At 36.3% G+C, this 26,017-nt stretch overlaps 1 protein-coding gene across 10 annotated transcripts in view; it reads right to left on the reverse strand.

Annotated features, from left to right (window-relative positions):
* Nucleotides 1-26,017, reverse strand: part of PTPRK (protein tyrosine phosphatase receptor type K) — a 546,973-nt gene that overhangs the window by 107,057 nt on the left and 413,899 nt on the right. For all 10 annotated transcript variants that reach the window (XM_072833647.1, XM_072833628.1, XM_072833588.1 and 7 more), the window contains exons 8-11: nucleotides 12,944-13,246; nucleotides 7,002-7,111; nucleotides 5,711-5,912; nucleotides 1,699-1,804 (exon numbers count right to left, since the gene is read on the reverse strand). In XM_072833647.1, the coding sequence (XP_072689748.1) occupies nucleotides 1,699-1,804; nucleotides 5,711-5,912; nucleotides 7,002-7,111; nucleotides 12,944-13,246 (721 nt within the window). The remainder of the gene's footprint in view (nucleotides 1-1,698; nucleotides 1,805-5,710; nucleotides 5,913-7,001; nucleotides 7,112-12,943; nucleotides 13,247-26,017) is intronic.

A 26,017-nucleotide genomic window follows, 5' to 3' on the forward strand; every position in this document is an offset into this window, starting at 1 on the left:
ATAAGTAAATGTCAACAAAGTACTAGAAAGGCCTTTGATTTCAAAACATGTTATTGATAACATACTCACTGATTCAATAAAGTTCCTTAACACTGATTATGAGCAAAGGGTTTCCAAGGCTGCAGACCCCTCTGATGGTCCGTGACAGATCTGGGCACAGGCTGTGTGTTCAGTTGTGATCATTTTGTCTTTGATTTACACAGCTGAGCACAGTGCCAGGCACATAATACATAGTTACTGTTTGTGTAATAAATTGATTACATGAATAAAGAGCTGGTGTAAGTGACAGTAATTAGCACGAGGGTACAATAATAATCATACACTTCTGGGTGCAGCTTACATTAAGTAAAGCTGAATTCACTCAAATATCTAACTCTTACAAGATGAATGCAAGTACCTGGTAGCTCATTTAAGCAGCCATAGCAGAACTGAGCACCTAGAAAGTAAATTTTATCACAGGTAGGAACATGTGAATGACCCTGATTACTTGTCAATAGAAAAAGATGTTGAACGCAGGCATTTCCTCCTTCTCCCCTGGATCAGCAATCAGACTCACTCACAGATCACGGATTCCTGAATAGCGCTATACACGTACTTTCCATTTTCAAGTAGCTCGTGCTTCCTAAGTGTTTATATCACAAGTCTGTTTAGTCATCCCTCTAGCTCTCCAGCATGGTTTTCCTGTGACTTTTAGCCAGAACAGAAAGGAGTTTTCTTTATGAATTCAATTTCTTCTGTTCATTTTTTTTAAATTAAAAAAAAAAAAAAACTTCCTTCCCTATCATGTAGGGACTGGTCCAATGGTTCATTTGTGCTTGCAGGCTAAATGTATTTGCTTTCCACACAGAACAAAGATTAATTTTATTTTCTTAGTGATTATGTAAACAACCTGAGTTAATTATGAAATACTTTCACTGGTTTCTGTGCCTTGATTTACTTCTGGAGGTAAGTATAAAAATAAAAGTATTCACAAAATCTACACGTTCCATAAGGAAATTTGCTTAGGCTTTGGACATTTATCTAATTACAAATGTGAAGAATTAAAATCATTGGGATAATTCAAATCAATTATTGATAACAGCATGGCTCATAATCTGCAAGATGAGGGTAATATGGGAGATTTTAATATAGGACAGAAAAAGGAAATGGCAAATTGAATTTTAATATTTACTAGGAATTCCTGATAAGCAACAATTTAGGAATTAAAAGATCACATAAGCTGCATTCATTATAACTAATCTCCTTTTATTTCCTCAAAGCTTCCTATTTTTCAATCACTCATATGAAATTATTCAGAACAGATTTAATACATTGGACAGGAGTTATTTTCCCATTCTATTTCTGACAAATACCTTCAAAGCTCATATCCCATAGACACAAACAGAGGAGGTGGAATGAAATGGAACTAGAGGAAAATAAAAATCAAAGAGCAAGGCTCTTAAACAGTACAGAGAATGGTTCAGTTCATGAATATCTCAAAAGCCCCCTTAGAATTTTACTCTTAAAAGTCTATCCGTAGGCTTTGTCCAAATGAAAAACAGACAAAACCAAAACAACACAAAAATAAAACCTTTCTGACAGTCATCGCCAAATGAACATCTCTTAGAAATGAATCACTGTATCGACCACCAAGCAAATATGAGAAAACATCTCTCCTGCTGCTGTTTTCCCCTGTTACTATTATTTTCCCCCTCTTACCTGATTGGTGCCCCTTTGGCCTGTGCTGGTCTCAACAACACGGTTATTGTGGTGGCCGTTTCATTGAGAGAGGCATCGACTCCTTCATAGTCAGGTAAAGTTGGAGCTGGAAGGGATTAATGAGAGAAGAAATAAGTTTCTGTCAACAGAATGATAGTTCAGGATGAATAAATGGTGTGAAACCAATCTCATATTTAACTTTCTAGGGACACCTGGGTGGCTCATGGTTGACCATCTGCCTGTGGCTCAGGGAGTGATCCCGGGGTCCTGGGATCGAGTTGCGCATCGGGTTCCCCACAGAGAGCCTGTCTCTGCCTCTGTCTCGTGTCTCTGCCTCTCTCTGTGTGTGTCTCGTGAATAAACAAATAAAAAATCTTGATTTTCTAAAATATATCTTATTTTGTAGAATAACATATACTACTGAATGTTAACCTTGGGAATCTAAAGCAGCAGAAGATATGAAGCCACAATTTGTTGTTGAAATTTAAATCATCACCTGGTGACCTGGACATACATGACAGACATTCTGTGAAGGTGCTTTGGCTTTTAGTTTCCTGAGACCTTGAAACCTGCACTGATGGGATGGGAGGTGAATAGCGTCAACCCTGGAGAGTCCTGGTTATGGATCCGCACGTGGAGATGTGGAGACAGAGAGGGTAGCAAGTGAGCCCGAGGCTGCCTGCTGAGTGCTCCTGTGTGTGATATAAAGGTTGTGGAATGGCCCAGTGTTTGTATCTGGACTGCGGCCTGAACAGAAACATATCAAGGAAGTGTGGTGAATGGGAATGGGAACTGCAGTTTTTTTTTTTTGTTTTTTGGAACTGCAGTTTTTAATTAGCATGAACTAGTGCATTAGCTGCCAGATTCCTGAAAAGAAGTAACTCCTAAATTTTCAAAATATTTGATAATAGTTGGGGGTACAGGAGAGGCCTTCCCAATCTTGACCTGGGCAAAAAAGTGACCTCAAATGTCTTTCAATTATTTCTACGTAGAAAGATATTTTAGGGAGGACATAACTAGGAAACTAGTTATCAGAGACACTGAGAACAAATGGTATCTAATACAAATGTCAAAGTATTTCATTCATTCACTGAACATTTACTGAATATATACAACATGTCAAATGTTATACATGCTATGAGTATAAAGACAAAACATGGTCTCTGACAGTTACAGAATTAAAAGTAGAGATTCACATTTTATCAAGAGTGAGAATCTTTTTTTTTTTCTTTTTAAAGATTTATTTATTTTCTTGAGAGAGAGACAGAGAGAGAGAGAACGAGCAGTGGGGAGGAGCTAGCCAAGGGAGAGGGAGAAAAAGAAGCAGGGAGTGGCCTGGATCCCAGGACCCGGAGACCACAACCCAAGCCAAGGGCAGATGCCCAACCGACTGAGCCACCCAGGTACCCCAAGAGTGAGAATCTTATACAAAAAAAAAAAAGAAAAAAAATATAGCCAAATTTTAAGTGATGAAAAGAGAAATCAGTTCATTCGCTAAAACGGGTTCTTAAACTAGTGAGATCAGAAGCCCATGAAGGGTTTCTTATAACTCAGACTGCTACCCCTTTCTCCTTGAGTTTCTAATTCGATAGGCCCAGGGAGGAGCTTGATAATGTGCATTTCTAGAAAATTTTCAGGTGAGGCTGATGCTGTTGGTCTGTGGACCACACCTGGAAGAAGAACCACTTGTCTAAACCAGGGTTGGGAATTAGAAAAATGAAACAGAGTCAACTTCAGGATTTAGACGATGTCTGAGCTGAATGTTAAAAGGGCAGTAAAAAACTCGTCAGGACAAGAAAGCATCCAGTGAGATGCCAGAGATGGGAAGCAGATACTTGTAGACCTCATCCACGTGAAAGGAGACGTGTTCTGACGGCTAGAGCTTTGGGTTCCTGGGTGGGAGTGGTGGATGGGAGGAGCCATAAATTTAATGGGCACAAACACTAATCATGCATGGATGTTTGGACTTTGTCCTACCAAACACAGTTTATTAGATTTTGAAAAAATTTAGGGAAGAAATATATGTTGTGTAAATATCCATAGAAAAACACATTAAAGCAAGGTAAGTCTGAAGGTAAGGATAGTGCCTGGAAAGATATTTCAATGGTCTGTCTAAAATATGATCTAGATGGAAAGGACATAAGAAAGAGACAAATTATCTGAAGAGTTATTTAGGAAGTAGAATCAACAGATATTAAATATATACAATGTGTATACACATGTGATTGTATATATGCGTACTAAACACACATACACCATGCCTCCAATAATTTGATTTTAATTTTATTTAAATTGTTTTTAAGGGATCCCTGGGTGTCTCAGTGGTTGAGTGTCTGCCTTTGGCTCAGGGTGTGATCCTGGGGTCCTGGGATCGAGTCCTGCATGGGGCTCCCCGCATGGAGCCTGCTTCTCCCTCTGCCTGTGTCTCTGCCTCTCTCTGTGTCTCTCATGAATAAGTAAATAAAATCTTAAAAAAATGTTTTTAAAATGGCAAGGGATATAATTTCTGCACTCAAGGAATAAATAACAATAAATTACCTTAAAATTTCAATTGATATTGAGAATCACGCTACCCATAAATTTTATTAGCCTCAGCTTGATTACTACATGTCCTGAAGACACAGTGATTGCAATCAAGTTTTTAAAGTCCAAATCAAGTACCCATGTACATAGGCTGATTCAAGTAAAAATGCAGTTAAATTATTCAAAGAAGATGCTAGATGGGTATTCTGGTCTTTAATTATACATTTTTTATTCAATAAGAAAACATGTCTAAACCATAATAAAGTTTGGTTCTTGACAGTGCCTATTTGTTTAATGTTCTCAGTTTTACAAGTTCATGTAATTTTGTAACTATCTCTATTGAAGGATCTTACTCAAATACAGCACTCTGCCTCATTCTAGAGGGCGGGAGACATGTTTCACTGTACAATGATATCATTAGATCATGTTTTCTAGTGATTCAATAAATATTTTAAATGGATGATTTAAAATGGTTTCATTAGGAAGTCAACTGGCAACCTCAATATATTGTTATTTTTCTGACATAATGGATGATATTTTAAAATTCTTTTTTGTTAGAAAAAGATAAATAGCTCATATTGGAATAGCTAATATTTTTCAAGATATAAACTTTCAAGGTTTTATATTCAAAATGTTAACAAATGGAAATGTTACATATATAATATGTATTTATTTTAATCATTTTAAATTACTAAAATAAAACATTACATAAGCTAGAAGAGCATTAGGGCATATTACCATGCTAATTGCTGGCCAAATTTAATCAGGTTTTAACTGATGACTTGACTGAAGGAGAAATCGTATCTGTAAATAATCTAGGCAATTACAAACTGATATTGTGAACATAAAATAATGTGAAATTTAGCTCTACTTGTCTATCAACTTAAATTCTCCAGTACCCTAAACCCATTCTAAAATTTAGATGAATATACGTGTGATTTTCTTTTTTTAAGAGAAAGAATGGCTTATATTTGCTTAAAAATATCAGAATGTCAGGGAAAATGGAAAAGAGACAAGGTATGTGTCATTATAACAGCAGATCAAAGATCTCTATCATTCTTTTGATAAAATATACTTACAGTAAATATCTGATACCATAATAACTACCAACTCCTCAAAGGCATAATAAGTCTGTTAACATTCATAGTAAATTTTTACGTAATTCTAATTAAGATAAAATGACATATTTAAAAAGACTGTTGTCAATTAAAAGTGACTATTTGAGATATTTTGGGGTTTGGACATGTAACCAATTGTAATCCGTATTCACATATCATTGTTTGAAATTTTTATTTAAGTTCTAGTTAGTGAACAGATAGTGTAATACCAGTTTCAGGAGTAGTATCCACATAATTCTTTAACAAACCTTCAATCAGGAATAGATAACTATATTAAAGATTTAGTAAGTGAGATGACTACCCTGAGTATATGATTCTCTAGAACATGCCATTACAAACCAATCCTCTTTGCATTTTATTCCTTTGCATACCTGAGATATTGGTGGTCACATTGATGGCCGTGGCTGGCCCAAAGCCTTTGACGGTGCTGGCTCTTATGAAGAACTGGTAGGTAGTTCCAGGATGCAGATGCATAAAGACATGGTGTGTGCTGTTCCATAAGTTTGATACAGTCTGGGGAGGTCCAGCCACTGGAACTGCAGGATCAAATGATCTTATGCTGCTGTAGCTGACCTGTTTTAAGAAACAGATTCACTATTACACTTCCAATATAAGTCATGCTATAATCTAAATAAACGTCTTTTAAATAAGGTAGCATTCAAGGGTATCTCTGTGGAGTGAATCACATTTTTCTTAAATTTCTTCTCTTTCTCATTTGGATATGTTATTTCATAGTCAGTCTATATCTGATGTCTGTCTGTCTATCCATCCAGCCAGACAACCGGCCAGCCACTCAGCCATCCATAGATATACCCAGAGGTATCATATCTGACTGGACCTGTATACGTGTTTTCTTTCATCAAAAGATAAATTAATTTACTTAAATATGGGTACACAAAAATACACAATCTTATGGTTATATATTTTAATGTACATGAAACACAGAGTGTTCAACAAATGCTTGTTACAAGTCACATCATCCTACTTTGTCCGAGTTACGTAACAGAGTTCATGTAAATGGCACTCGAGTGCTCATACAGTCACATTTTGTAAGACTGCCCTAGTGATTCCCATTCCCATGATGCACTTCATAGCCACGAGAAATTTCAGTGTTTTGTGCTCTCATCAACACTGACTATGCAGGAACAGAACTACACATTTGTGCAATTAAGATGATCTTTTCTTCTTTTCAGCTTCTCCTATTTAAAAATAAGATAATGATTTGTAATCAAAATTGAGATTAAGTTCTGGAATAGTCAGGTTTGTAATATATTTTGCCGTTTAGATAGTAATTCTGAATTTATTCTGAAATAACATTCAGTGGCCTCCCCTAAATACAGTATAAAGCATGAGTATCTTAATTTTATAAAAATTCATTCTTTACAATCATCAGTAAGTCTGTTTGAAAAGCTCCATCCTGCTTCCCTAAAACAACAACAGAAACATACATTTACTTTAAGAATTAGAAAATTCTAGGTGCCATCCAATATTTGTTTTCGAATTCAATTTCGGGATCAAGGAATTTGTAAACTAAAACAGAAGAGTAATAAAAATGATTGTGATCCTCTAATCCTCACTTATTTTCCATTATTTCTCCATAACTTTTTCCTTTTACTCTCCCTTCAACCCACATTTCAGTGAACTTCCTTATTGTCCCAATACCTCATATTGAGTGATGACTCCATTTGGATCCAAAGGTTCTTTCCAGTTCAAGAAGATCTTATTTTCAAAGGATGTTCCCTGAAGAGAATTGACTGGTACAGGGCCAGGCACTACAAGAATGTACATTTTTGGTTAGAAAGATCATTACATCAGAAACAGAAAAAGTAAATACTGTAAGTTATACAAGCTAAATTAAAAACTAAAAAAAAAAAATGTGTTCTTAAAAAGAAAATAAGCTATGTCACCAGTTTTCTGATTTTAACAAATGGGAATTTCAAGTAATCTATAAGCTTCCAATGGAGAAAATGTACAACTCTAAAGTTATTTTTATTCAAAAGAATATTCTATCCCCTTAGAGAGTTGAATAAATTGTGTAGTCTAGTTTTCTCTGTTGTATATCTCTAATAACATGAAGATCTCATTTGTAATTTGTGTCAAGAACAGAGCTATATTTCCCTGAAAGATATTCTGAAGATTATGATAAGCCCAAGTGTCTCCATAAACAAATGTCATTAAATAATTAATTATAATAATAATTAACATTCCTTGGACTCAAAAGCCAAGTCATATAACACTGACTTGAAATGCCCATTAATAATCAATCTGACTCTTTGTGCTATCCTCATTAAATTTCTATAACTTAGAAAGGACAGCACTGATGATTATAATTTTAAAAAACACGAAGATGAATAGGTTCTAATATCATTGCTTCAGTCTTTTTAAATGAAATTCCCTTTTGCAATGCTAAGCATCAAGCCGTTTTATAACATCAGACTTGTTTCGAACTCAACAATCAGCATAACCAGTGCTGAAGTGTCCCCAGGTATGACAACAGTTGAGGAACCAGCTCCTTATTTGCAAATGTCATAGAACTGACAATGCCCAGTGACAGCGGTGAACAATGTGTCAGTTTCTATTGACAAAATATAAAAATCAGATGCTTTTGCTATTTGCTTTTGTGTGTTTTATCTAAATATACAGTTGCTATTCAGTCACACAAATATCTAGTTTCTCGTTCAGATAATGTTTAAATATGTACCCTATCCATCCTACTTTGCTTTAAAAATGTGTTTTCTTTTGAAATACTGACCCAATATTGGGCAAGTATGGTTTTTAATTAATATTCTTCCTTAATCTAACGTCTCAGTGAACTTCACACATGGCATTATCTGCAAATGTAGTTGTGGAGTATACAGCAATTTTGTGAGGATTGAAATAAATTAGAAATCACCGGATCAAAGGGAATGCGTTGCCTCGTCGCTAGCAACATCAAGAAATTCTGAATGATACGTCAAAAGAGGAAGATTTATTTCACACCAGAAGGAGACGACGAATGATGTTATGACCTCTGGGACAGCTAATCTAATTTGGCACATTAATAATAAATTCATAAAGAAAAAAACCAAAAAGGAAAGAAACCCATAAGCAGAGAAGATGCTGGCACTAAACTTCAGAAGCTTGCACGTGCAGCGGTCAGCTGTGGGCGCGGGGAGAGGCTAAGCAAAGCCTCCACTGCCCACACGTCCCAGGCCCCATTAGGGCAGAGACTGCACAGCTGGCCAGGGCAGATGGGTCCTCACGGCCCTGGGGGCCCTCGGGGGCACTTCTGGAGGCTGCCATGGGCGTTAGTTAACCAACAAGGGTGATACGTGTTGTGTCATTTGAGGAGAGTAAAAACAAGCTTATGATTGTAATTAAGGAAAAGCATTTCTTCACCTTTTTCATAGATGGTGGCTGCGGAGGCAGGACCCCAATTAGGGAGAAACTGTTTATTTGATGGCATTATAATTACTACCTGTGTCATCAACCACAATATGGCCAACAAATACTATATAACACGATGTGGACGTATTTCAAATGGTTCACAAATAAAGTTAGTTAGAAACGTCTGCATAATTCTGCATCAGAAGAGGAGTAGAATTGAAGAGTAGCCTTGCTAGAATTTGTGTATTTCTCTGCTTTTCTTCCCATCTCACCAGTCCCCGTCTCCTTTTATAAGTGGGCTCCACACCCAGCATGGAGCCCATGGGGCCCGAACTCATGATCCTGTCCTCAAGACCCTGAAATCAAGACCCGAGCTGAAGGACAAACATTATATGTTCTCATTCATTTGGGGAATATAAATAGTAGTGAAAGGGAATATAATGGAAGGGAGAAGAAATGTGTGGGAAATATCAGAAAGGGAGACAGAACGTAAAGACTGCTAACTCTGGGAAACGAACTAGGGGTGGTAGAAGGGGAGGAGGGCGGGGGGTGGGAGTGAATGGGTGACGGGCACTGGAGGTTATTCTGTATGTTAGTAAATTGAACACCAATAAAAAATAAATTAAAAAAAGAAAAAAAAAAAAAAAAAGACCCGAGCTGAGAGTAAGAGTTGGGACCCTACACCGAATGAACCACCAGCTGCTGCTCTCTGTCCGCTCTCCTTCACATACCCTACTTTGTCCATAAAATGCATTTAAGAGGACCTGCAGGCCATATTTGTAAGAGGGATAAGTTTGTGGAAAACTCCTGGCCCGGACAGTAGCATGCTACAGATCTTGCACCAGGGCTAGTGGACGAGAGAATTACACGTCGGTGCCCTACAGAACACACACGGACACAGGTGGGCTGGGGTGGGGAGCGGCCGCAGGCAAATTATATTCAGGAACTCTTCACCTTTGAAGAAAGACGATGTTTACATATAATGTCTATATGTACTTTTGATTTGTGTGAATACAACACAAAGTTACTAAGCCCATCATCGTGGCATCTTTGTACTGCAGGGAATGTCACTCTACATTTCCACATCAACAATTTTTAATGGAGACAGAATGCTGACTTTCATTCCCCTGCTTGTGATTTATTTGAGAGCTGTTTCAGCTTTTTATTTTTTTATTTTTTTGCATATAAGAAAATCCTTTAAAATATAACTTTCAAAATAGAAGAGAGAGGAAAAAGGAAATGTGGGTGGGGCAAGATTATATTAAATAAGCACTGCAGACTTTAAAATATAATAAATGTACATTTAAAAATAACTCTGTATTAGCAAAAAATGTCCCCAAATCCGACTTTTCTGCTGAGCTAACTTCATAATATTGATTTTTATAAATGCGAGGATAAAAAATGAAAACAAAATCTCATACAAAAAATTCTACCCATGCATTAAAAAATATATGCGATAAATTAAATATAAATTCTACCTTAGGGTTCTGGTGGGAAATCATTTTAGCTTTGCTCTCATGATTTATGGATGTCTCTAGAATTCTTTTCATGAAATTATATTCTTTTATTAGATGGTTGATAATTTATTCTTTTTCTATGTATATAGGGCAGCAATAATTTAGTAAGACTGACTTAATTAGATCATCATAACCCATCGATCTTTGCAACCATAGATTATGATTTAGATATTTTGTCCCCCTCTTAGGAACACTGAGTCATATCAAGTATTCTATGTAGAAAATGGAGTTCATGTGGGCAGATCTGAAGACTGCGTTACTCGAAAATACTTTATATGAAGTTTGTCCTTCAGTCATTTAGTTTTACATATAAAACAAAAAAGAAAAAACTCTCACGGTAGAATTATTCTGTGACCTTGCAACTCAATATAATTATAGCCGATAAAAAAAGGTTCTTCAAAGCATAGATGAAAATAAAACTAAAAAAAGAAATGATATTGAAATTGCATACTATATAGTTAATTTCATTTTATGTTTATAAAACTGTATCTCTATAAAATAGCACAGTCATGAAGTTGATGAATTTAGGATATAATTTAAGATTGCATAGCAATTCACCTCCCGATTATTAATTTGGTTGTATGTGCACCCAAAAATACATTGAAAAATTTAATGAAATATGAACAAGTTATATCAGCCTGACTATATTCTTTGCTTTATGGGGAAGAAAGGCAAACTAAAAGCCATATCAAAGTACACCGCCAAAATGAATTATATTATTAGAGAGTGACTGCCAAAGAAGCACAAATGTAATTGAGTCTAAAACAACCAATTAAGAATCCAAGTTTTTAAAATTTTAAGTGTAGGCAATAAAGTGTGTGAGTACATTCTTATTACTAAAGACATGGCTTACACATGTGTAGTGTAATGCAAATGTTTTAATATTTATCTCACGTTATGAAATGAGATATTTTTCAGCTCTTTTGCATCTGTGCTTAGACTTTCCATTTCTATCACCCATCTAAGAAGCAACTATGCTAATTATTCTTTTTTATACAATCATGTGTTGGGGTGTGTTTATGTGTGTGTTTGGGGGGGGTGGATGAGTGTGTGTTTATGTCTTAGAGCAAGTTTTACTGTTTGAAATATTAGGTGCAAGTTCAAGTATGATAGTTGATGTAATCATGTTTGGTTACCTTACACATGGACAAAGTACATTTACCATAAATAAGTCTTAGGTTTGTTCTTTGAAAATTTTAGAAACATGAGAATAACTCCATGCAAATTTTAGGACAATATTATTACCTTCAAAATCTGAGCTAAATGAGGTTGAAAAGCACTCACTTCTCTTTATGACAACAAAAATAATAGAACAAATCTGGGTGATTTCTACTTTCCAGAGTGAGAGAGCTTGAAGTGATACAGAGAAACTTCTAGAAACAGTGGTATACTGACCTATCTTAAGGCAATTTTATACTTGATAGTCATCAAAATATACAGCTGAGCCTGAAGTTGAGAACTTGAGGCAAACTGGAAACACTTGAGTATGAAATACATCCTGTTTTCTGAAATCCAAACAAAAATATGGCCCTACTGACAGGTGATTCAAGGAGAATTTTAGAAGGGGATGGAACCTGAGAGAACATCTTATTTAAACTTTCATATAGAGATGAAAAATGGAAACCTAGCCGAGTAAATAGATTGGGGAAGGTGATAGAGTTACCAGGGCCAGGACTGAAAACTCAGGAGTCCTGACTCACAGTCCAGCTTTGCCTCCATTCACTAAATAGGCCATGTTTTTTTCCCCAAACACTTTCATTCATAGTGGTAAATTTTGAAAATGAATCATCTTAGGGATGGCTGGGTGGCTCAGCGGTTGAGCATCTGCCTTTGGCTCAGGTCATGATCCTGGGGTCCTGGGATTGAGTCCAACATTGGGCTCAATGCAGGGAGCCTGCTTCTCCCTCTGCCTGTGTCTCTTCCTCTCTCTGTGTGTCTCTCATGAATAAATAAATAAAAATCTTTAAAAAATGAAATATCTTACATGTCTTACTTTTATTATCAGAATATCATCATTTGTACTTTTAATCAAGAAAGGTACTCATTCACATTAATGATGAACTATCGTGCTATAGCAGGTGTGTGCAAATTATGATATTAATATAAATGTTTGTTCCTATGACTTAATAATTCTGAAGTGATACACATAGAAATTGGACATAATATAGTTAAATTCCTTGGGTGGTAATTAAAGGGATAAAAGATGACAGCTTGCCGATATTTGATAAGGGCCTTTATTTAGACTTAAAAGCGTGAACTTCAAACCTTCTTTTGTATTTAAACTTACATAAGACCATCTAAAAATGAGTGGAATAGGCAAACAGTGCTCTTTTCAAATATTAAGGAAAATGAAAGCTGCTATTATTGGTTTGTAAAATGCAAAAACCTGAATTTTAGTCAAGTGCATTTCACCAATAGGTAAATGATGTAATGCCATGAATAGTGAAAATTACTTTTGCACATTTGATAGGAAAAACTTAGTATTTAAAATTTAGTGTAGTTGTTACTTTAACATATAAAAACAGAAAACAGTAGGGGTACATTTCATCCAATATTAGATGCTACTCCGAAGGATATTAATAAGCTTCTTTGTTTAAGGCAAACTCTTTTCAAAGTTAACCTTGTTAAGAGTAATTTTGGCGACTCTATAGAAAACTGTAACCAATTACATAATCCCGTTATATAATTCCCCCTTTTTAAAATAACGAAGTATGAACATACCATCTTCATCAGTTTGAATAATCGTCTCTTCACTCTCCTTCCTGCCTTCTGGATTGGTTAGGATCATCTTGAGGCTGACATTTGTATAAGGTGGCAGATGGTTCACAACATGCTGAGGGGCTTTGGGGTCCATGTCCAAACAGTCTGCCTTGCTCTCGTTGTGACCACGGAAGTAATGGTAGCAGATAGTGACATTAAAAGTGTGGCAACGAGTGATGTTATAACCCAAGGATTCCCAGTCCACGGCAATGCGTCTTGCCTGTATCTCAGCAATCTTTAATGTCTTCGGGGTTCGCATAGGTTCTGAAAAATACATCAGAGATGCAGATAGCTGTCACCTTTATAACAAATAGTCCTGGTAAATTCAAACACTGAGCATGACACAGCCTGTGTAAACCTAGGAAAATCTGAAAGTCATCTTTTATTCTCATTTTCTTTATTTACTCATGATCTTATTCCTGAAGGATTCAGTCAGAGACTATGATGTACCAATGGAAAATGTTAATGATCCATAGGACTCAGGAACATGGCAGAAAGACAAAACCCTGAAAATGTGCCCACAATGCCCTTAGAGTCGTTGCTGTTGTTACTGCCCAATTTCCTGTCTCTCTTTTCTTTTGTCGTTACTGAGCAAGTGAATTAGCTAATATATCATAATGGATAAGAGTCAACACGTTCTGCTCCATGATTTGTCATGTCACCAAGCTATGGTGTATACTAATTAGTCTAATTGTAATACTAAACTACCATTTACCAAAAAGTGACGCAGATATTAATTAACATTTATTATTTCAATAATGATGTTGTTCATCAAAGCAGAAAAATATCTGGGAAAAACTGCAAGAACACATGTGGATATTCACACTGTCATCTATCCTTCTTGATCTCTATCTTTTTCTAGGAAACAGTCAGGTCTGACAATCCATTCACTGTCACCCAAACCAAACTGGGAGGTGAATGTCCATTCAACTGGAAAATGCTGGCAGGACTAAACACTCTGAAGACTGGAGTCCATCCATCATCGCTTCCCAAGTGTATTCTTTCTCATGCAAGACTAACTCTCATCGTTGAACTTAATCAAAATAATTACTCTATGAAAGTCATGGCCATGGCAAAATCTACATAGTAAACAAACCAATACACAGCTAAGCTTTAATACAGTGATTTGACGATCAAGGCCAAGGTCAGTGCCATCTTGGTACCTCCCTTAACTCAGTAAGAATAGTCCGTGCTCTTGCTAAGTGGGAGTCAGTAGACAAAAAAGAAGGAAAATAAATAATACAAAAAGCCCAGTTTGGGTGTTTTTATAAATTTTCATTTTTGAGATCAAAATCTCAGTCCTGTAAAAATAGTCAGCATGGTACACAGATGGCAAGCCCAAATTGGGATTCCAGTTCAATGTATTATGTGTGCCATCTGAAATACACTCTGGTGGCCATTTAAAACCTCACAACTACAAAAATACATATACATGCAAATTAATCCATCGTAGAATCCAAAGCTTAGATTTTAAATGTTGTGCGCCAGTCTTCTGACTACTCACAGTATCCAGTCTCCTTCTTTCATCACTTTTGTTTTATGTGTTTTACATTAAGCACTGTAAGTAGGTTGGAAGAAAGATGTGGCTTCCTAATCATTAAAAAAAAAAAAAAAAAACCTCTTTATATGTGCAGCTCTCTGCTCACATTTTCCCACCAGGCACAGAAGGGAAGTGATGACACTTAAGTTCAGTCTACACAGTTCAGTGAAAATACGTTCTTTGGCACCACTGACCACCAAGATGACCAGGCAGTTGTAGTTGGTATCATCCCACAATGTCTAGATAAACCGTGATTTTACTGTCTGCTAGGTAGCAAACTGATAAAATTTAGAGGTAACGTTCAGGTTAGGCCATACTTTGTGACAGAAGTATCTAGAATAAGAAAGTAAGATTTCTCCCTAAAATACTTGCAGTATATGAATGAAAATCTTCCATAAAATGATGACAAACACCAATAAATACTTATTCCTCTGTTTTAGTATTTATTTTTAGATCTAGTATTTCTATACTTGAGAAACCTTTTATTTTGAATCTGAAATTTCCCCCTTTATAAATTTCTGTATTTCTTTTTTTAAAGATTTTATTTATTTATTCATTAGACACACACACACACACACACACACACACACAGAGAGAGGCAGAGACATAGGCAGAGGGAAAAGCAGGCTCCATGCGGATAGCCTGACGTGGGACTTGATTCCGGGGCTCCAGGATCACGCCCCAGGCCAAAGGTGGTGCTAAACCACTGAGCCACAGTGGTTTGTTTTAAATTTAAAACAATTTTAAAAGCATAAGAAAGGCATTAAAAAAATTGAAAAAGATGCAAATAAATGGATATTTTGTGCTCATGAATTGGAAGAATAAGTATTATTGAAACATCCATACTACTCAAAGCAATCTACAGATTCCGTGCAATACCTATCAAAATTCCAGTGGTGGGACACCTGAGTGGCTCAATTGGTTAAGCACCTGATTCCTGGTTGTGGCTCAGGTCATGATCTCGGGGTCATTAGATCAATCCCCTCATCTGCTTGAGATTTTGTCTCTCCTTCTCTCTCTGCCCTTCCCCATCTCTCTCATGCTCTTTTTCTCTCTCTCAAATAAATAAATACATCTTTGAAAAAATTACAATGGCATTTCAAAAAGAAATGGAACAAACAATCCTAATATTTGTATAGAGCCATTAAAGACTCTGACAAGTCAAAGCAATGTTAAGAATGAAGAAGCTAGAGGCACCTAGCTGAACACTCCCTGTTTTCAGATTACATTACAAAGCTACACTAATTAAAACAGTATTGTATTGACACAAAAACAGACACAGAGATCAGTGGAACAGAATAGAGAAAATTATTTATGGCAAAGGAGCCAGGAATATACAATGGGGAGAGAACAGTCTCTTTAATAAAAGTGTTGGGAAAGCTGGACAGCTGCACAAAAAGAATGAAAGTAGACCACTAGTTTGCACCATATACAAAAACTAAAAATATATTAGACTTTGATATAAGACCTGAAACCATGAAACTCCTAGAAGAAGACATAGGCAGGAAACCCCTTGAAACAGGTCTTTGTGATGATTTTTTTGAATGACACAAAAAAGTGAAAGCAAGAAAAGCAAAATCAGATAAGTGGGACTGCATCATACTAAATAAAAAGCTTCTATAGAGCAAAGAAAATCATCGACAAGATGATAAGGAAACCTACTCAATGGAAGAAGATAATTTACACCTCGTATAACTAATAAGGGGCTAATAACCAAAATACGTAAAGAACTCATACTACTCAATAGCAAAAAAAAAAAAAAAAAAATCTAATTAAAAAATGGGCAGCAGATCTGAATAGACATTTGCCCCAAGATGACATATAGATGGCCAAAGGGTATATGAAAAGATGCTAAACATCATTCATCAGTAAGGAAATGCAAATGAAAGACACAATAAGATGTCAGCTCATACCAATCAGAATAACTACTATCAAAAAGAGGAAAAATAACAAGTGTTGTCAAAGAAAAAGGAGCCCTTGGGCACTGCTGCTGGGAATGTAAACTGGTGCAATCACTATGGAAAACAGAATGGAGGTTCCTCAAAAAATGAAAAATAGAACTACCATATGACCCTGTAATTCCACTTTTGGGTATTTACACAAATAAAACAAAACACTAACCTGGAAGACACATACACTCCCATATTTATTGAAGCATTATTCATAAAGCCAAGATATGGAAACAACTGAAATGTGCATGTGTATATACATATAAACAGTGGAATATTATTCAGCCATAAAAATAATGAAATCTTGCCATTTGTGGCAGCATGACTGGACCTCGAGAGTTAACATGCTCAGTGAAATGTCAGGCAGATAAAGACAAATACCATATGATTTCTCTTACATGAGGAATCTAAAAAAAATAAAAAAAAATAGAAAAGAAAAAAAGTGAATGAAGTTCATAGGTACAGACAATAGACTGATGGTTGCCATAAGTGGGAGCATAGGGATGCATAAATTGTAAAGGGGTTATACATTTATTAAAAATTAAAAATGTAATTGTGTTAGAGATATGTGACATAAATTCATTTAAGGGAGTGGGGAAAAATTACCTAAGTAACTTAGGAGATGAGTAGAGACAATGAGACAATAAACAAAAACAAAAACAGCAGATATTCCTAGTAATGATCTAAAGTTTACAGATGACTTTGGGGTGCAGTCATAGAGACATGATGTTTCTGAACAGCAAATGCAGAGGCCTGTTCAAAGAAAAAAAAAAAAAAAAAACCTGTCAGAAAACCTGTCACACCTGTCAGAATGGTTAAAATCAAAAACAGAAGAAACAACACATGTTGGTGAGTATGTGGGCAAAAAGGAACCCTCTTGTATTGTGGGTAGAGATGCAAACTGATGAGCCACTCTGGAAAACTGTATGGAATCTCCTCAAAAAATTAAAAATAGAGCTACCCTATAATGCAGCAATTGTACTACTAAGTGTTTACCCAAAGAACACAAAAATACTAATTCAAAGGGATACATGCACCCTGATGTTTATAGCACCATTATCTCTAAAAACCAAGTTATGGAAACAGCTCACTGTCCATCAGTTGATAAATGGATAAAGAAGATATGATGAAATGAATTACTATTCAGCATAAAAAATAATGAAATCCTGCCATTTGCAACAAGAAAGATAGAGGTCGGGAGTATAATGCTAAGTGCAACAAATCAGAGAAAGACAAATATTATATGATCTCATTCATATGTGGAATTTAAGAAATAAAACAAATGAACAAAAGTGAAAAAAGGGAGAAAGAGAGAGAGAGAGAGAGAGAGAGAGAGGCAAACCAGGAAACAGACTCTTAAACACAGAGAACAAACTGATGATTAGCAGAGGGGAGGTGGGTAGGTGAATAGGATAAGTAGGGGGATAGGGATTAAAGAGTATACCTATGATAAAACAAAGAAATAATAGAAAAATAATGAATTAAAAAATAAAATAGACACATGAATGTGAAAAAAAGTGGAAATGAGAAGTAGTAAGGACAAAAGGAAGCTATTCAACACTTTATAGACTAAGAGTCTTAAGCAAATCCTACATCTTCTTGTTATATTATCAACTATATATTTCTACATTTTCTCCCAAGCTAATCATAAAATAGAAAATTAATTATGCTATTTACAAATTTAAATAATTATAGAAATAAATAGAAATGTTCTTCTAACTAATCTTATTATATCCAATTTCTTTTTGCCTTCTGGCTTCCTCTATAAAACCCTTCTGTGGAGCACTGAAAACAGGGAACGTACGTGCTATTTAATTCTGCTCTAGTTGAATAGCTATTGGAACTGCTTGAAGAAGTTCTGAATAGCCCTAGAGCTAAGGCAAAGTATGCACGAATGTGGTGTTTCTCTAGGCTTGGAAGGACAAGACCAGATGCAAGTGTAGCCACACAGAGGGACCCAATGTCAAAAGCAGAAGCAACTTGGAGGCAAGAGAAAGAAAAGCAAAAATGAATGATTAGTACCTCATGAAGATAAAAAGCTGCACAGTGAAGGAAATCACCAACAAAACTAAAAGGCAGCCTATGGAATGGGAGAAGATAGTTGCAAGCTACATATCTGATAGAGGGTTAGCATCCAAAATCTATAAAGAATTTAACAAATTCAACACCCAAAAACCAAATAATCCAGTTAAGAAATGCCAGAAGACATGAATAGATATTTTTCCAAAGAAGACATCCAGATGGCCAACAGACACAAGAAAAGGTACTCAATATCACTGATTATCAGGCAAAGACAAATCAAAACCACGATGAGATATCACCCCACACCTGTCTGAATGGCTACAATTAACAACACAGGAAACCACAGATGTGGAGAAAGGGGAACCTTCTTACACTGTTGGTGAGAATGCAAACTGTGCAGCCACTCTGGAAAACAGTGTGCAAAGTCCTCAGAAAGTTAAAAAAGGACTACCTTACAATCCAGTAACTGCATTACTAGGCATTTACCCAAAGGACACAAAAATACTGATTCAAAGGGACACAGCACCTGGATGTTAATAGCAGCATTATCAACAGTAGCCAAATATGCATCGACTGGTGAATGAATAAACATACACATTACATATGTGTATATATTTTATATATATAAATATAATGGAATATATATTAGACTATTACTTGGCTATCAAAAAGAATGAAATTAAATATTACCTGGCTATCAAAAAGTAATGGAATATTACTTGGCTATCAAAAAGAATGAAATTAAATATTACCTGGCTATCAAAAAGTAATGGAATATTACTTGGCTATCAAAAAAGAATGAAATCTTGCCATTTGCAACAACATCTAGGGATGGCACTAGAGTATATCACGCTAAACAAAGCCAAGCAGAGAAAGACAAAGACCATATGATTCCACTCATATGTGGGATTTAAGAAACAAAACAGTTGAACATATAGGAAGGGGGAGAAAGAGAGAAGGAAACAAACCGTAAGAGACTCTTAAAGACAGACAACAAACTGAGGGTTGATGGAGGGAGGGGGTGAGGGATGGGCTAATGGGTGATGGGGATTAAGGAGGGCTCTGGTTATGATGAGCACTGAGTGTTGTATGTAAGGGATGAACCACTGAATACTACTCCTGACATCAATATTACACTATATATTAACTAACTACTTTTTACCTTCTTAATCTCATATTCAATAAATAGGTACATAGATAAATGCTACACAGCTTGTGGGAAAAAAAAAAGTACCTCTACATCCTCAATTTAAAAAGTTATATTTATTATGTAGTATGTAAAAAAATACCTAGGGTTCAACTTTGAGAGTGAGAATTTTGTTTTGGTGTATTTAAGTGCTGCTTACTTTGACCCTCATATAAGTCATATTTTAAAAATTCACATTTAAAATTAGGGAAGGGTAGCTTTATAAATTCTACATATCTGTATATAAACCACTACCATAATTTCAGTAACCAGTACTTTATTAACTGGTATATAACAACAAAGAGTTGTGAAAAGAAATAGTTTTCTGAGAGGGAAAGATTCATTCTACAAGGTCAATATAGCATTTCAAAATTTGTATTTTTTTACAGTTGTTTAAATAAATGCAGTTATTACTAAAATAGTGACTTACAACATAATTTTACTTTCACCTAGTGTAATACTCAGAAACACACATTCAACAAAGTAAACACATACACATGCAGCACAAAACTCAATTATTTTGAGCTCTCTGGCATCTGCAATAACTCAGACGAAGTCACTGTCTAATTACATTCTTTCTGAATTGGCATGTGCCCTTCTTTTTTTTTTTTTCCAGTTTTTATTGAGGTGGGACCTTTTCAACTACAACACACACACATACATATTCACGCATGTACGTTTATATACACGTACTTCCCACATGATAGGCACTCTGTTATGCCACTCCTCTGAATTCTCTGAGGTCTGATGTGGGTAGGCAACTACATACATACACAGGGATTTATATATTAGAGTATAAAGAGCAAGACTCAAGTCTGTTCTACTACTATGACATTAAATGAGAAAAAATTCTATCAACAAATTCAATGATAAAATGACCTAACATCCTCACAATGATCAATTATTCTTGTGCCTTACCAGTAACTTCGTTGTATTTCTAAGATATAAATATATATAAAAAATTAATTTTTTAAATCAAAGTAATAGTTCTAGAATAATCTTGGGTAGAAAAATATTTCCAAAAACTCATTATGTTATATACAAACTGGGTATAAGTGCTGTTTTGAGGACTAAATAATTTAAAGAAATGGCCTAGCACAGGGAATGGCACATAGAGGCATCATAGTAAATAGCATCAATAGCGAACAACATAAATAACCATAACGATGATAAAACAACGGAGATCGTATTCATTGATGCGCTGCCAAGTGTTCTGAAATTTAGTAAATGTTCTTTCTTTCCAATTTTTTACTTTCTGTTTTCAAATCTTTATTAGGTACTCCCACACATGTGATTTTCTAAAACTCTTTCTTTCTCTCTTATTTTTGCTTTTCTAGTAAAAGGACATTTGGGAAAGAAACAAGAAATTGAAGAGATTGAATTTTGTAGGGCAAAATTTTGGCAGAAACTTAGGAAGAGGCATAGCAAGAGAGCAACCTTCAGGCAGCAAAGGATCACATTAAAATATTTTATATAAGTCATTTACCTGTTATAAAACAAAAACAGATTGCCTATCACATAAAGTGCACAACACCAGATACCATGGAGAAGGCTAACATGAAAGAAACAATAATAGGCCTCAGGGAGCTTAACATGTTAAGTAAAGATGGTAGTTAAGAAAAAAAGATAAATAATTAAAATAGGATGATATAAGCAGTATGTGAATAGAATACAATACTGTGGGAATTCAAAAGGGAGAAAGAACTTCCATTTGTCAAGTGGAGGAGACATTTGCATTAGATCTCAATGGATAAGGCAAGAAGATCTATAGATGTAGTTTGGTAAATAATACAAAAAGAGAGGAGAAAATGCTAATCCCATCTGGTTGCTGAACAAGTTATCCAGTAGGAGATTAGGTAGGAAAAACTGATTGGAAAAGATTGGGAAAATGTTGGATGGCATGGTAAGAGATTGCACTTGATACCAAAGGCTACAGAGTCACTGAATGGGCAGAAAATTGATATAATGAATTGTTTATGTTAATTTGGAGGTTGTATCCATTGTGAAGGACTAGAGGCAGAGAAATCTAAAGATTGCAATATGTTAGGGAGATAAAGGGACCAAGAAGTAGAGTGACTTCAATAGAGATAGAGGTAACTTTGGGTTGGAAATTGGTGAGCCACGAACAGTTCAAAGTTAAGTTGGTTAAAAAAAAAAAAAAAAAAAAGAAGTCAAACTTTCTAAATCATTCTATGTTTTGAACTCTGTGTTCCATATATACCCTGTTCCAACTCTTTCTCCTAAGTCATCCGTCAGAGGGGGATTCAGAGGAAATTAAAAAGATTTATTTATTTATTATTTATGAGAGAGTGAGTGCATGAGCAAGTGGGGGGAGAGAGAGAGAGGAGGAGAGAGAACCTTAAGCAGGCTCCACATCCAGCATGGAGCCCAACACAAGGCTCCACCTCTCAGGACTCTGAGATCATGGTCTGAGCCTAAATCAAGAATCAGATGCTAATGGACTGAGCCACCCAGGCACCCCTGGAATTAAAAAAGTTTGAGGCCATTTGTGATATACCTGGAAAACAGGGTTGGGGGTTTACATTAAGAAGCAGGTGAAGAGGGCAGCCCAGGTGGCTCAGTGGTTTAGTGCTGCCTTCAGCCCAGGGTGTGATCCTGGAGACCTGGGATCGAGTCCCACATCAGGCTGTCTGCGTGGAGCCTGCTTCTCCCCTGGCCTGTGTCTCTGCCTCTCTCTTTCTCTCTCTCTCTCAGTGTCTCTCATGAATAAATAAAGAAAATACTAAAAAAAAAAAAAAAAAAAAAAAGCAGGTGAAGAAACTGCAACTATAAGCAAAATCTGGTCTTTTCCCATTCTACTCTTCAGCTGATGAATCTCAACTCTCTTAATTAACTGCGCTATGGACAAATGTGCAACCAAACTGGGATAAAGCCCTCCTCCATTTATTCATTTCTAATAAATCCTAGGAAAATACTAATTTGTAAATCGAAAAAGAAATATGTGATTAGAAATGTCATTATTATCTGGTTTTCTTTGTTTTCCCTGCAAAATGTTGATCAGTCGATTTTACTAACTTTTCCCATTCCCCTTTTCCATGTATTGCTCTTCCATTTCCTCACTGATCCAGTGAAAATGGCCATATAAAATCAAGAAAAAAAAATAAGAAAAGAAATGGTAGAAAATGTACATACACACTTATTGCCAACACCAAACAATTAGCAGGTAAATAAAGAAGTTAATATATCACTGCCTTCACATAAATTCTAAACAGATCAAGCCTGGGATTTACGCCTGTAATAATTTTTCTGTCAAATACTTAACCCAACCTGATAGGAGAAAATGAAGAATTACTTAATAATTCTCTGAAGGTTAAGAAAAATAAAGGCGACATGAAGAGATAGAACATGTTGACTTTGAGTCCCCTCTCAATGGCAAGATGGTTTAATAAACGGTTCTAGATAATGGATAAAAGGGAATTCAATGTTTTTGGTACTTGCTAAACAACACGTGACATGACAGGTCAATATCCATGTCCTTTTGCAGTGATAATCTCCAGTTATTCTGAAAGAGTTGTAAAAACAAAAGCTTTAGCAGCTACAAGAGAATCAAGAGCAAAGATCATATTTCCTGAGAATCAGTTTTTAATGATAAAACTTATTATCCAGCTGTCAGTCAGAGAAAAACAGAAGATGTCCCAAAGCTCATGCCAAGAAAAAAAAAAAAAGAAGAAGAGGAAGAAGATCTTGTCAAAAATGTACACAAACTAAGAACACTGAAGCGTAACAAGGAGCTCCCGTGCTCCGGGCTGCCTTCTCATCAGAACTCCTCGAAGCGGACTGCAGAGCATAATTTTCATTCCAATCATCAAAACAAATACAGGAAAAGTGAATTTCCTGACTGCCAGGGAAGATACTTGTTAGCATAAAGTAAAAAATAATGGAGATGAAATTTCTGAACAAAGGGGAATTAAAAATAAATAAATAAATAAATAAAGTAAGTAAGTAAGTAAGTAAATAAATAAATAAATAAATAAATAAATAAATAAAATATAAATAGGAAGAAAACCCTGGCAGGCCTTGGGGGAGGAAAAACTTAAGGTCTTTGGGAGACACTGCCATTACTTCTCCCTCCCGATGCTTGGTGTTTTTCTTCTTTTCCGTGCGCTAAGGATGGAGGAGGATCAAGGTTTTACACTGCACATCTTTTCAATCTCACAGCATCATTAGTCTTGCCAAAAAGATTTCATCTCTGCTCCCATGGGTCAAATTGAGTTAATGATAAGTTGGCGAGATGACTTGATTAGTACGGTAACATGAGGGAGCCTCAGGTCCAGGAATAATCACAAACCAACTGTCAGTTCTTCTGGCTTCCTGGCTGTGTTGTGAAAATGACAAGCGTGCACTCAGGGGATGGAGAATGACAGGGTGTATGGCTCACTCAGCCCTCCCACAGAGTCACAGTAATATTTACCCAGCGCCATCAGAACGATACTAAGCACATCATCAAATTAACCCAAAACATGTCATTTCCACTGCTTTCAGAAGTCTGAAGTTTATCAGATAATTCTAATAGCCTTACCATTTGCATCTTCTCTAAAATAACACTCAGGAAAGCATTTGACTTTTAGAGAACCAGAAAACCAAAGTGACAAGGGAAAAATACAAAGATCATTCTTTTCCCAATAGATACATTTTCCTCAATGTCTTGTCATGAATCCTCATTTCCAAAACAGGAGTAGTTGAAAATCTGGGGACTCTTTAAATGTTTTTTTTTTTCCTCTTACATGTTTATGTGACAACATTAGACTGTGTTGGAAGAAACGTGATTACCACCAAATGAATCCACTTCAAGTCATCTCTGATATTGCATATTCCACTTATGTGTCATAATTTAAATAGAACTTAAAAAATAAAGCAGTCTCTATAGATACCTGCCTATACTTGAATAAAGCAAAAAAATAGAAAAAAAAAGGGGAAAAGGCATTTTCTTAATTTATGGAAGAAAAAAATCGACTCTTCCTTTAAAAACAAGCTTTATCTTTCATAAAAATATTTAGCAACAGTGTTAATCAGGCATAAAAGGGGGAGTGATTTGTATATAATCCTAAAAAAAAAAACATAAAACGAAAACATAGTAGGTAGTATAAAACATAAGATGGCTTGAGAGGTCTTGTCTATAGAACTCCAGAAGTGATTTTCAATGCCTTTCCTTATCCCTCAAAAGAAGATAAACAACACACTTCTTAGGTTGTCCGAAAAAAATGAGGGAAATATTTTGTACGCCCAGCACACTGTTTGGCCCGTAGCATATGCTTCAAAATTTTATTTTCTGAACAGTAAGGCAAATAGTGCTGATAAATTTTTATATTTGAAGTTAAAAGCCTAATGAAGATAGAACCTAAGAACCAGTTCTGTACAGTAGTTGCAATGTCGATTCCGATCCCTCTTGTACTCACACCGTTGGCCCCGTGACTTTGCAACCTGGAGAGGTGGGGCCTCTCTGTGCATCCTTCGGTTGGGGGCTTGCCTTGCCACTTGCTTTGGGCACAGAATTGGGCCCAGGGTGATGTCGGGCCGGTGGTCAGCCTCTCCAAGGTCCCGAGAGCTGCTGCTTGTTCTTACACCCCCACCATCTCTTCTAGAATGAGACACGCATGGAGCGGAGCCCGTTGCCCTCGGGGTCCAGAGGTCAGTGCAGCCCCGCCAGCAGGCAGCCCCACAGCAGGCCCGTGAGGCAGCCGAGGCCATAGGGCGCCCAGCGGCCTCTCTGGGAGGCCATTGCCCCACTAGGGCCCGGTCAACTCCCGGATAATCTTGGGGAGGTCAGCTCAGTGATCTCTCCATTGAACAGCACTTGACAAACCTTCCTGCTTCACGATGGGCTGCACGAGCCACCACGTGCTTATGGAGTGTTCCTTCTGTGCTTGCCACGTGCCGACTCGGTGCTTGACACAGGCTCGAAACATGATCTTAAACAAGGGGTTTTGTCTTCATTTCCTGCATGCCCTCTGAGCATAGGGTCATTTGCCCACTGTGCTCTCACAGATCCTAACACATTGAATATGGAACTAATAATTCTGCACAGGACACGTCAGTCCCTTGTCCTAAGCTATAGTGACCCAGCTGGTTGGTTTCTGGTACCTACTCCGTCGTCGCGACGTGACATTTATTAAGACTGCTTAGTCTTACATATCAACATGGCTTTGTAGGTACATAGAAAAGTGAATCTGTAATGCAGTTTAATTATTTTCCTTCTGAATGGATAGGTCTGACAAAAAACGCATTTACACGCATATTTTCATCCCAACAGTGCTAACGATGCTTTGATGCCCAACTAGTGCTTTCCTCAATGATGTAACTCCCTTGGAAGCGTCTCA

Source organism: Canis lupus, chromosome 1 (assembly GCF_048164855.1).
Source record: "Canis lupus baileyi chromosome 1, mCanLup2.hap1, whole genome shotgun sequence".
Lineage (NCBI taxonomy): Eukaryota > Metazoa > Chordata > Mammalia > Carnivora > Canidae > Canis > Canis lupus.